Source organism: Pimephales promelas, chromosome 9, assembly GCF_988280905.1.
Source record: "Pimephales promelas chromosome 9, fPimPro1.hap1.1, whole genome shotgun sequence".
Lineage (NCBI taxonomy): Eukaryota > Metazoa > Chordata > Actinopteri > Cypriniformes > Leuciscidae > Pimephales > Pimephales promelas.
The window spans coordinates 39177129-39190831 of record NC_142777.1 but is presented as its reverse complement, the minus strand read 5'-3'; the positions used below and the strand labels follow the sequence as shown (position 1 = coordinate 39190831).

Here is a 13703-nt window from a genome sequence, read left to right as displayed (position 1 = left end):
TTGGAATGGACAAAAAAAATCACAATGAAAGCAATTATATATATTTTTTTTCATTTGTTTTCATTTATAGAAGCCTCATGAGCTGGTAAAATATACTTTTATATTTTTCAAAAACTTGAAACATAATTCAGGTCTGAGGGGGTTAACAGAGAGTCTTCTCGGTTCTTGATTCGAAACTTCCCAGCATAATTTTGATTTTGCTAATATTATCTGAAGAAAAAGAAACAGCGATGGAAGGCAAAACTATTTAATGGCACAAATGAATATTTACTAAATCTATTTTGTAGAGGATGTTGAAAATGAAATTTAATTTCAACATGACAACTGATTTTTAAGATTTGGAGCCAAATAACTTTAGAAAGATTGCAGAATCATTATTTTATTTTTACACAGAGATTGAATAGTTTATTAGTAAACTCTATAGATTTTAGCAAATTCTTGTTGCATTATATGCCAACGGAGAGAGTACAAAAATGTAAATGTCGCAGGAGAATGAGTTCCCAGATCAGTCTCATCTCAAGATCTGTTGTTTCTAAGACTCAGGTAGACAGACAGACAGACAGACAGACAGAATCAATCAGGACACACATTAGGGCATGCTCATGAAATGCATTGTTCTTAAATTACCATCAGATCTTTACTCATACGTTTTGGATTAAAATTAATCATGTGAATATAATCTGGCTTAAAAGGGTCAATATTTGTCTGTCCATTTGATGTCTAAAAGTCTGATCTCACATGCATGAAGGAATCAGACATGAGTTTTGTTGTTTCCATCTCTCTTTACGTGGCTAGTGTTTTTGTGATGAATTCAGCTGAACATCATTATCTGAGCTGAAGCCGATGAGAGCTTTGAACACACACGCACAGACAGACACACACTCTCTCTCTCACACTCTCTTTCACACACACACACACACACACACACTCTCGCATAAACGATCTGATCACCCATCATGTGTTTCAGAAGCAGCTCTCCATCTCCACATCTCACACACTCTCGTATAAACGAGCTGATCATCCGTCATGTGGAGGTGTAGGTGTTTTAGAAGCAGCTCTCCATCTCCACGTCTCCTCCACACTGGAGTCCGTTGACGTCTGTGTGTTCCAGCACGTCCTGCATCTCTCGCTCATGCCCTTGATCCGTGACTCTGTTGATCTTGGAGAAACTCTGGCTGATCTCCACGAAGGTTTTGTTTTTGGTCTCTGGCAGAACGACAAGCAGGTAAACGGCACCGGCGGCACACACCACCACGAACAGCAGGAACGCAAACGTCTGCAGCGCCTCCTACAGGAGCACAAACACGCGCATATTTGAACTGGAAAACCAGATGAAAGTACTGAATAAAGTTCCTTGCACACCAAATCCGAAATCTCGTCTGAAATTTTCGCACGTTAAAAAATAAATAAAACCTCATCTTATGTCAATCACGCAAAACACTGCCTCCGAAACTTTTGCTCGTCATACATTTTTGGTAAGGGGTTTGATTTTCTGCATTTTCGCATCCCTAGCAAGTATTTTGAGATGTGTTTTGACAATTCAGAGCTACCAAATGACAAAAACTAAAATTTCGGACTCAGTGTGCAAGGACCTTAAAATCAACGATTGTTGCCCTGAAAGATTTGAAATATTTATGTGAATATTCACTGTTCATTTTACAAAATGTTTTACTACTGAGAATTAAATCAGTAGTATTTTGCTCAGTAGTGGGGAGTGAGTCTCACCTGTATGAAGGGTCACAGGAGTGAGTCTCGCCTCTATGAAGGATAACAGGAGTGAGTCTCATCTGTATGAAGGGTAACAGGAGTGAGTCTCACCTGTATGAAGGGTCACAGGAGTGAGTCTCGCCTCTATGAAGGGTTATAGGAGTGAGTCTCATCTGTATGAAGGGTAACAGGAGTGAGTCTCACCTGTATGAAGGGTAACAGGAGTGAGTCTCGCCTCTATGAAGGGTTACAGGAGTGAGTCTCATCTGTATGAAGGGTAACAGGAGTGAGTCTCGCCTCTATGAAGGATAACAGGAGTGAGTCTCATCTGTATGAAGGGTAACAGGAGTGAGTCTCACCTGTATTAAGGGTCACAGGAGTGAGTCTCGCCTCTATGAAGGGTTACAGGAGTGAGTCTCATCTGTATGAAGGGTAACAGGAGTGAGTCTCACCTGTATGAAGGGTAACAGGAGTGAGTCTCGCCTCTATGAAGGGTTACAGGAGTGAGTCTCATCTGTATGAAGGGTAACAGGAGTGAGTCTCGCCTGTATGAAGGGTAACAGGAGTGAGTCTCAACTCTATGAAGGGTAACAGGAGTGAGTCCCACCTGTATGAAGGGTAACAGGAGTGAGTCTCGACTGAATGAAGGGGAACAGGAGTGAGTCTCACCTGAATGAAGGGGAACAGGAGTGAGTCTCACCTGTATGAAGGGTAACAGGAGTGAGTCTCACCTGTATGAAGGGTAACAGGAGTGAGTCTCACCTGAATGAAGGGGAACAGGAGTGAGTCTCACCTGTATGAAGGGTAACAGGAGTGAGTCTCACCTGTATGAAGGGTAACAGGAGTGAGTCTCACCTGTATGAAGGGGAACAGGAGTGAGTCTCACCTGTATGAAGGGGAACAGGAGTGAGTCTCGACTGTATGAAGGGTAACAGGAGTGAGTCTCACCTGTATGAAGGGTAACAGGAGTGAGTCTCACCTGTATGAAGGGTAACAGGAGTGAGTCTCGCCTGTATGAAGGGTAACAGGAGTGAGTCTCGCCTGTATGAAGGGTAACAGGAGGGAATCTCACCTGTATGAAGGGTAACAGGAGTGAGTCTCGACTGTATGAAGGGTAACAGGAGTGAGTCTCGCCTGTATAACGGGTAACAGGAGTGAGTCTCACCTGTATGAAGGGTAACAGGAGTGAGTCTCGCCTGTATGAAGGGTAACAGGAGTGAGTCTCGCCTGTATGAAGGGTAACAGGAGGGAATCTCACCTGTATGAAGGGTAACAGGAGTGAGTCTCGCCTGTATGAAGGGTAACAGGAGTGAGTCTCGCCTGTATGAAGGGTAACAGGAGGGAATCTCACCTGTATGAAGGGTAACAGGAGTGAGTCTCGACTGTATGAAGGGTAACAGGAGTGAGTCTCGCCTGTATGAAGGGTAACAGGAGTGAGTCTCACCGGAATGAAGGGGAACAGGAGTGAGTCTCATCTGTATGAAGGGTAACAGGAGTGAGTCTCACCTGTATGAAGGGTAACAGGAGTGAGTCTCACCTGTATGAAGGGTAACAGGAGTGAGTCTCGCCTGTATGAAGGGTAACAGGAGGGAATCTCACCTGTATGAAGGGTAACAGGAGTGAGTCTCGACTGTATGAAGGGTAACAGGAGTGAGTCTCACCTGTATGAAGGGTAACAGGAGTGAGTCTCGACTGTATGAAGGGTAACAGTAGTGAGTCTCGCCTGTATGAAGAGTAACAGGAGTGAGTCTCACCTGAATGAAGGGGAACAGGAGTGAGTCTCACCTGTATGAAGGGTAACAGGAGTGAGTCTCACCTGTATGAAGGGTAACAGGAGTGAGTCTCACCTGTATGAAGGGTAACAGGAGTGAGTCTCGACTGCATGAAGGGTAACAGGAGTGAGTCTCACCTGTATGAAGGGTAACAGGAGTGAGTCTCGACTGTATGAAGGGGAACAGGAGTGAGTCTCACCTGTATGAAGGGTAACAGGAGTGAGTCTCGCCTGTATGAAGGGTAACAGGAGGGAATCTCACCTGTATGAAGGGTCACAGGAGTGAGTCTCGCCTGTATGAAGGGTAACAGGAGTGAGTCTCACCTGTATGAAGGGTAACAGTAGTGAGTCTCGCCTGTATGAAGAGTAACAGGAGTGAGTCTCGCCTGTATGAAGGGTAACAGGAGTGAGTGTCACCTGTATGAAGGGTAACAGGAGTGAGTCTCGACTGTATGAAGGGTAACAGGAGTGAGTCTCACCTGTATGAAGGGTAACAGGAGTGAGTCTCGACTGTATGAAGGGGAACAGGAGTGAGTCTCACCTGTATGAAGGGTAACAGGAGTGAGTCTCGCCTGTATGAAGGGTAACAGGAGGGAATCTCACCTGTATGAAGGGTCACAGGAGTGAGTCTCGCCTGTATGAAGGGTAACAGGAGTGAGTCTCACCTGTATGAAGGGTAACAGGAATGAGTCTCGACTGTATGAAGGGTAACAATAGTGAGTCTCACCTGTATGAAGGGTAACAGTAGTGAGTCTCGCCTGTATGAAGAGTAACAGGAGTGAGTCTCACCTGAATGAAGGGGAACAGGAGTCCCACTGCGAAGTTAGAGAGCCAGTTGACGGTGCCAGCGACCATGAACGCTGCCGGACGATACGACTGCTCAAACAGCTCCCCCGTCAACACGAACGGGACACCACCTGACACACAGAAACATCCATCAACACGTGAACACACACTCTCTCACACTCTCTCTCACCCACACACACACACTAAAGGCAATAGAGTCTTGTTTAAATGGGCCAAATACACACTGACAATCACACTGAGATCAGAGTGGCAAAGAGGAACTATTCTGAAGAGCAGAGAAACCATTATTTACCTGACCATACGATGACTTGAACCATCACAGGGTAAAATCTACAATGGCTGTTTTTCAAATGTAGCCTATAACAGATTTTCAATCAAATTCTCCCTCACCTTTTTCACGATGTCTGTTATCACCTCCATGCTTGTCTGACAGTGTCGCGTATTTTTAAATTTGATTGACAGGCCTGGCTTAACAATTCAAATACTTGCATGTGGTCAAACATCCATCCACATGATGGCGCACTAGTTCTTCTTGGCAAACGGAGGGGTTGGTTTATGTGGAGCGTGCAACTGAGTAAATAAATGCCGAGGCAACCGTGCTTATGCTTGTATCCAATTACATGTAAAAGCGCGGATTCGCTCTCTCACTTAAAAAAAGTCAGAGAACGGTCATAGAGTTGTTCTAAACACTTTAATTTTGTTAAATGCTCAACATAGTTTGAAATAATTCGGGTCTTCTCGGGTCCATTTGGAAAAGGCATATTTATTTTAATTTACCTGAGACCCGAGGCCACTAATATCCGACCCGTGTCCGACCTCTACCCTGAATGAGCTTTATTGCAGGTTCTCATGCCCCACTCCCGCTCTGATCTTCCAGGACTACTGACCTGCAGCCGTAACATCTGTGGGCGTGACGTGCTTGAGAGATTGGGTTTGGCCTACACGTCACCTTTGCTTTTATTGTCTATTTTACATATTGTGTTTTAGATATATATATATATATATAATCACTTATTTTATTTTTATTATCTTGTCGCTGTCATTCTCTCAGTGCTATGACAGCTTCTGTCACTAAGAGACACTCCTTGTCCATTACTTAATGAGAACATCATCAGGAAAATTAGAGCACAGTTTTGTTAGCCGGGAATGAATGAGGAAATGAGGAGCATCGACACAGATCTGCTGCTTTAACACTGAAACACACACACAATGCATCAGTGTAATGGAGGAAGGAGAATGAAAGAGAATCCCTCGCCCCCTCCCTCCGCCGCCTGTCCTCACAGCTCGTGCCCTGAGGATTTAACATGGATTGAGCGGCACATCTATTTTTAAACTTTACTTGAATGTTTTTTGGGAAGCAGGAAACATTTGAGTTCCAGCACATCTGGATCCGTCCCTTAATAACAAACTACCATTGCCATCTGCACACACACACACACACACACACACACACACACTCCCCTCCTTTCTGATGGAAGAAACGCCACATCACCTCAACGGACAAATGACGCGTGTGTGTGAGTGTATGATTGAGTGTGAGAGTGAGTGAGTGAGTGAGTGAGTGAGTGAGTGAGAGTGTGACTGAAAGAGTGTGTGTGTGTGTGTGTGTGTGTGTGTATGAGTGAGTGAGTGACTGTGTGTGTGTGAGTGAGTGCATGCGTGCGTGTGTGTGTGTGTGAGTGAGTGTGTGTGTGAGTGCGTGAGTGTGCGTGTGTGAGTGAGTGTGTGTGTCACATGAATATTCTGTCCTGCCGTCCATGCAGGAGACAGACATGTAAATGAGATGCAAACCATCTGCTGGAAGCAGTCACGGTCTCTCGATTTATATTCATAACTGTTCACTTAATTTGCTACTGTATATTAAAGAGCCTATATGAGTGTATATCACGTCCTTCCGAAGGTCGACGGACGAGCCACACACACCTTATTCAGAACATCTGCTTTATATTCTCAGGATGTGTCCAAAACTGCAGCGATCAGACTGACACAGGACTGTGAACTTTGACCTCTGACTGACCGCACTATCATCACCACACTGATGAAAACTAACCTGAACACACACACACACACACACATTCAGTTACCCATCTACCCACACACATTCACACGCACACTCACCCATCCACCCACCCACACACAATCAAATGCACATGGGCACAAACACACACACACACACACACACACACACACACACAAAGGCACACGAGCACACACACACTGTACCTGGACCGGAACAGAAGGAAGCAATCAGAAGCAGAATGGAGGTGAAGCTGAGATACGGCATCCATGAGAAACTGTCCTACACACACACACACACACACACACACAGGCTTGAGTTCAGTATATGTGTGTTCAGGGTGTGTTTAATGTGATTGTTATTTACCTGAAAATGCAGGAAGACCGTGAGCAGACTGAAGAAAATGGCCATCGCTGAAAAACCAAAAATTAATAACGGCCTCCGACCGATTTTCTCGATCACTAAACCCTGAAACACACACAACGCACAGGTTACAGTCGCTCCTACCGGCCCATCAGCAAATACACTATATTGACAGAAGTTTTGGGATGTCTGTCTTTATGGGAATGTTTGACCATTCTCCTAGAAGTGCATCAGTGAGGTCCGGCACTGATGCTGGACGAGAAGCTCTCAGTCTCCGGTCTAACTCATCCCAAAGCTGTTCTGTCGGGTTAGGGTCAGGACTACACACCAAACTCCTCATTCATGTGTTTATTGTCCTGCTTTGTGCACTGGAGCACAGTCATGCTGAAACAGGAACATCCACAAACTTTTGCCACAAAGTTGGGAGCATGAAATTGTCCAAATGCAGTGATTGCAGTGTTTGTAGTGATTGACGTGTGCAGCAGTGATTGCAGTGATGTTTATGTGTTTGTAGTGATTGCAGTGACGTTTGTGTTTGCAGTGATTGCAGTGTCTAACATGTTTGCAGTGATGTTGTGATTGCAGTGTTTGAAGTGATTGCAGTGTGCAGCAGTTTTTGACGTGTTTGCAGTGATGTTCACGTGTTTGCAGTGACTGCAGTGTTTGCTGTGATGTTCACGTGTTGAACTGTGGAGTTATTGCAGTGATGTTCATGTGTTTGCAGAGATTGCAGTGTTTGCAGTGATTGCTGTGTGCAGCAGTGTTTGACGTGTTTGCAGTGACTGCAATGTTTGCTGTGATGTTCACGTGTTTGCAGTGATTGCAGTGTTGCTGTGATGTTCACGTGTTGAACTGTGGAGTTATTGCAGTGATGTTCATGTGTTTGCAGAGATTGCAGTGTTTGCAGTGATTGCTGTGTGCAGCAGTGTTTGACGTGTTTGCAGTGACTGCAATGTTTGCTGTGATGTTCATGTGTTTGCAGTGACTGCAGTGTTGCTGTGATGTTCACGTGTTGAACTGTGGAGTTTTTGCAGTGATGTTCATGTGTTTGCAGAGATTGCAGTGTTTGCTGTGTGCAGCAGTGTTTGACCTGTTTGCAGTGACTGCAGTGTTTGCTGTGATGTTCACGTGTTTCAGTGTGTTTCACACACTGACTTTCACTCACATTTATTTCTACAGCTCTTTATACCGCACAGAGTGTTTCTTAGCAGCTTCACAGAAATAACAGGATCAATGATGCAAACTTCCTCAAATATGAGAGTAATTGTATTTCAGCGGTAAAGCTGGTCTTTACAGAAGACTAAATAGTCATAATTCAGATAACTTCAATAACTGCACAAGCGCATCTGTCCTCTTCAGTGTTAGTGTTTTCTCTCACTCACAGATATGATGGCGGCCAGCGTCTCGATGCCACCGGTGCTTAGAGTGATATAGGGAATCAGAGCCTTCTCGAACCCGGCCTTCTCGAAGATCCCGTTAGTGTAATACCAGATCTACAGAGAAAGAGGATCATCAGCCTTAAACACACAGATCATCTTCATTTCAACTGATATAACATCATCTTTATCATTATCATACTGCTTTATTTATTATTCTATCTGTCATATCAGTGTGTGTGTGTGTGTGCTCTTTAGCCAGGGTCGCAATGTTTGCCGTGATTGCAGTGATGTTCATACGATTGCAGTTTTTCCCATGATTGCAGTGATGTTCATGTATTTGCAGTGACTGCAGTGATTGCAGTGATGTTCACGTGTTGAACCGTGCAGAGATGTTCAAGTATTTGCAGAGATTGCAGTGTTTGCAGTGATTGATGTGTGCAGCAGTGTTTGCAGTGACTGCAATGTTTGCTGTGATGTTCACGTGTTTGCAGTGACTGCAATGTTTGCTGTGATGTTCACATGTTGAACTGTGCAGTGATTGCAGTGATGTTTATGTGTTTGCAGTGATTGATGTGTGCAGCAGTGTTTGCAGTGATGTTCACATGTTTGCAGTGACTGCAGTGTTTGCTGTGATGTTCACATGTTGAACTGTGCAGTGATTGCAGTGATGTTTATGTGTTTTAGGGCTGCAACTAACGATTATTTTGATAATCGATTAATCGGACGATTATTTTTTCGATTAATCGATTAATCGGATAAAAAATTATATTCCATTTTTTTGTTTATTATAACAAAATAAAACCCTAAAAACCACACTCTTTTGTGTGTTAAACAATCTACTTAATACAGACAACTTCATTATAAAGAGAAACAACAAATAAAATATATATATATGACCATAACCTATGACAAAAATGCTATTGTAAACTAGATTAGTGGATAACTCAGCAAAACTTAGCCTAGAAATATCACAAGTGCACAATAATTTTATAAAATCTGAACATTTAGTGAAAAAAAAAACATTCCTTAGTGGGGAACAAATAAGAGACAATAAGTGTAGCACTAACAATGGTAAAACGTACACATTGCTCTTTGTATTGTTGTTATACATTCATGAAAAACATCGTAAAAATCAGATGCACAAGTTCAACTGTTTTAAATGTAAAGCACAGCTGTTTAGTGAGGAAGCAAAATATAATAGATAGGACAGAACAAGAAAGGCTATTAATAAGCTTTCATTGCGCAAAAGTATTATGACATGATCATGAAAGAGCTGCACAAAGTGCTTATGGGCATCGCGAGCGCTGAATGAACACGGAGTCACAGGGCGGCGCGCAGTTCTTCAGTGTCCGCCGCATTAAGCACCAAGGAAAGAGAAAGACATATTGACTGTGTATTACACAGTATCTATGCAATAGTTTATTAAGCCTTTTCTTTTAACAGTTTTAAATTTCAGTTAGGCTACTGTGCACGTGAAGAACAATTATACTGCGCCGACTCTATAGTGTTGTGATCTAACAGACACTCAGTAGAAAGTGATTAAGTTACAGCAATAAAAGTCTAGCAAGATAGAAAAACCATCATAGACCTTTATCTACGGATCAATTATAATAATAACATTGAATCATCTTGGAAAGAGATCATCATGTGTTAACTGTTGTAACGCGACGGGCTGTTTGAACACCGAATAGAGAATGACTGACAGCCGCAGTGGAGGGAAAAGCTTAGGTTAACTTGAATTTAATGACTTAAATATACATTTCTATCTCACATTATACTATAGTATGGCTTCATAAAGTATACACGATTAACGTAGGTCACCTATTTTGGTTTCAAAACGGCGAATTTACCGAAAGGTCAATGATTTTCGTGTATGCTGCATATTGATAGCGGTTTCCTGATGCCCGCAAATTAGTTCAAACTCACGGAATCAAGAGCGCGCATGCGAGACAGAAGATAATGTGCTCCAAACCGTCCGTGTTGCGCGCGCGAGACAGGGAAGAGCGGCGAGGGAGAGAGACTGCGTGTGTGCCTCATGAAGCGCATGTAAGAAGCGCATGTTCCATGTAAACAATCCCCGTGACGTAATCAGACCAACTAATCGATAATGACATTCGTTGACAACGATTTTCATAATCGATTATAATCGATTTTATCGATTAGTTGTTGCAGCCCTAATGTGTTTGCAGTGATTACCGTGTTTGATGTGTTTGCAGTGATGTTCACATGTTTGCAGTGATTACCGTGTTTGATGTGTTTGCTGTGATGTTCACATATTTGCAGTGACTGCAGTGTTTGCTGTGATGTTCACATGTTGAACTGTGCAGTGATTGCAGTGATGTTTATGTGTTTGCAGTGATTACCGTGTTTGATGTGTTTGCAGTGATGTTCACATGTTTGCAGTGATTATCGTGTTTGATGTGTTTGCTGTGATGTTCACATGTTTGCAGTGACTGCAGTGTTTGCTGTGATGTTCACATGTTGAACCATACAGTGTTTGCAGTGATGTTTATGTGTTTGCAGTGATCGCAGTGTTTGCAGTGATGTTTATGTGTTTGCAGTGATCGCAGTGTTTGCAGTGATGTTTATGTGTTTGCAGTGATCGCAGTGTTTGCAGTGATGTTCATGTGTTTGAAGTGATTGCAGTGATTAGTGTTTGCAGAAATTGTCATGATGTTTATGTGCAGTGTTTGCAGTGATGAACTGACGGCGTTGAGTCCGCAGAGCTGATAGCAGCTCATGACCACGATCACAGTGATTAGCTGCCAGCGGAGCGAACGCTTCCGGAACAGCTCCAGCACAGACGCCGTCTGCTGTGTGTTCTGAGCACGACTCTCAGCGTGAACCTCTTCCAGCTCGCGACTCACATCTGTGCGGCCCAGGAATGCCTGGAATGCTGCGACACACACACACACACACACAAGGTTTTAAAACAAATACAGATTACAGAAGCAATCGTTTAAAGAAGCAATCGCTCAGATTACGATCACTAATACAGTGCAGCAATGACATCAACTGATCTGTTACACACACACATGCTCAAGGAGTGGAGCTTTTGATTTGTGCTGTGATGTGGTAATCATGTGATGATGATATTATGATGATGTGATGTCACACCTGATCACAACATGGACACAAAAAACACAATATCTAGAACAAATCAGCAGAGTCCAAACCTCCTCAAACTGACCGTGATGATGAGTTATAAAGAATAAACGAGTTAGATGAGCTGATTTTCACCTTTTTCTGCTGCCACCTCATCCCGGCGCTCCATCAGTAGGAATCTGGGGCTCTCGGGCAGAAACGGCAGAACACACAGCTGCAGAAGGGCAGGGAACGCCAAGAAAGCAAACAGGAAGTGCCACCTGGTTTCCTGCAAACAACCAGCAGAGCGAGGAGACGTTCAGAGAGGTATACCCGAGGCTCAGCCACACACAGGTGATATGACCCGAGGGTGAAGGTCGAGCGATCGCACCAATAACTACAGAAGAGCGGGAAGTTCTTAAAAAGAAAAAAAAAAAGATTACACTGATGGATCTGAGGTTTACATTTGAGAATGTTTAACTTTCATTTTATATATACACCACTCACTGGCCACTTTATTAGGAACACATTGCTAGTAGCGGATCAGACGCTCTTTGCCTTCAGAAATGCTTTAATTTTTCATGGCAGATGCTCCTGGAAACATTCCTCAGAGATTCTGGTCCGTATTGTCATGATCGCACCACACTTGCTGCAGATTTCTCCCACGTTTAGTGAACTCATCATAATCAAGAAACCAGTCTGAGATGTTTTCAGCTTCGTGATGTGCGTTCTCTTGCAATCAGAAGATGGTCATAAAGCGGGGGACATGATCAGCATCGGCTGCGGCGTCTAATCGATGCCCTACTGGCACTAAGAGCCCAAAGTGTGTCAAGAAAACAGGATTACTCCAGTCCCAGCAGCCTGAACAGCGGATACAAGGCAGGACGATCCACGCTTTCATGCTGTCATGTCAGATTCAGACTCTTCATCTGAAAGTAGCCGGAGAAATCCAGACTCATCAGATCAGGAGACGTTCCTCCAGTCTTCTGTTGTCCAGTAAACACTAGAGATGGTTGTGTGTGAAAATCCCAGTCAATCAGCAGTTTCTGAAACACAACCAGGCCACGTTCAAATTCACTTAAATCCCGTTTCTTCCTCGTTCTGATGCTCAGTGTGAAGGTCAGCGGATCATGCCCGAGCTGCTGCCTTGTGATTGGCTGATCTGATATTTGTGTTAACGAGCAGGTGAACAGGTGTAGCTAATAAAGTGGCCGATGTAAAGTTTTATTTTGATGTATAACATTAAAAATACCTTTTACCTTCAATCCACCAAATGAAAAGAGAAATAAATGATAAATGTATTTTTTATGAATAATGTACGTTATTATACAGCATTATAATATTATACGATTATAAGAGCATTATAAGGCATTATGAGACTTGATTCATTTCCATGACTTATCCGGGTCAAGATATCACATTTCCAACCTGTGAATCCTGGCTCTTCAAAGACAAAAGCGTGAGGGTGTTAATTAAAAAGAGAAAGATTTTGATTGGTCGTACTTTTATCTTGCACTGCAAAAAAAGCTTTTCTTACTCAGTGTTTTTGTCTTGTTTCAAGTCCAAATATCCAAACATTCTTAAATCAAGATGGATTTACTACAGTCGTCAAATGCCATTAGATATCATGTCTTGTTTTCTGTGGGGAAAAATCAAATCAAACTAAAACAAGCAAAATTATCAGAGAAATAATTCACATTATTTTTCTTACGCCCAGAAAACAATACATGATATCTTATGGCATTGACTACTGTAGTAAATCCATCTTGATTTAAGAATTTTTCGATATTTGGACTGGAAACAAGACAAAAATACTGAGTAAGAAGCTTTTTTTGCAGTGTGTTCTGACAGCCAGAACGCTCTCGTCATCATCTGATGATGGTTTCACAGCGCCGGCGGACTCAGACGTCTCCGGGTCACATGGTCACAGGGACGCCGTACATCACGACACGCTGGACAATCATGTGAACGGACAAGAGCCGGATCCAGACCACGACCCCACCAGAACAGCTGACCGACCACACACAGGGGTCATGAACGACACTGAGCGCAGATTCCCTCTAAACCGTGGTTTCTAGACTCGGAAAGCCTGCTTTATTACAAGCATATATCACACACACACACACACACACACTCCTGTAGACCCACCTGTCCAAATATCTCGGGCAGTCCGAGCACCTGCCCCATGAACACCCCCAGACAGATGAAGATGGCGTGGAACTGGCCGATGGAGCCGCGGACCTGCCGAGGAGAGATCTCCCCCAGATACATGGGCAGCACACTGAGAGCCACGCCTGACACACACACACACACACACACAATTATTATATTTATACATTTATTATAACTGAGATATGAAAGATCATTTGGTATGGTGAGCTCATGAGCAGTTTCACTGTGATTGGCTGAATATTTGACACTTTCTTTTAAGAGCCAATCAGGACTGACCTGAATCCATGCCGATGATAAACCGACCAATGATGAGCATCTCGAAAGATCCGGCCGTCTCTCCCAGAGCCAATAGGAGCGCAGCGATCAGAGCCAGAGCATTATTGGCCAGAAGAGTTCCTTTCCT

At 43.4% G+C, this 13703-nt stretch overlaps 1 protein-coding gene across 2 annotated transcripts in view; it reads right to left on the bottom strand.

Moving 5' to 3' along the window:
- Nucleotides 1-363: 363 nt before the first annotated feature.
- Nucleotides 364-13703, bottom strand: part of slc2a9l2 (solute carrier family 2 member 9, like 2) — a 17532-nt gene continuing 4192 nt past the window's right edge. For both annotated transcript variants that reach the window (XM_089135170.1, XM_089135169.1), the window contains exons 5-13: nucleotides 13577-13701; nucleotides 13277-13422; nucleotides 11285-11417; nucleotides 10753-10940; nucleotides 8048-8158; nucleotides 6669-6770; nucleotides 6509-6584; nucleotides 4268-4395; nucleotides 364-1288 (exon numbers count right to left, since the gene is read on the bottom strand). In XM_089135170.1, the coding sequence (XP_088991296.1) occupies nucleotides 1046-1288; nucleotides 4268-4395; nucleotides 6509-6584; nucleotides 6669-6770; nucleotides 8048-8158; nucleotides 10753-10940; nucleotides 11285-11417; nucleotides 13277-13422; nucleotides 13577-13701 (1252 nt within the window). In that variant the 3' untranslated portion in view covers nucleotides 364-1045. The remainder of the gene's footprint in view (nucleotides 1289-4267; nucleotides 4396-6508; nucleotides 6585-6668; nucleotides 6771-8047; nucleotides 8159-10752; nucleotides 10941-11284; nucleotides 11418-13276; nucleotides 13423-13576; nucleotides 13702-13703) is intronic.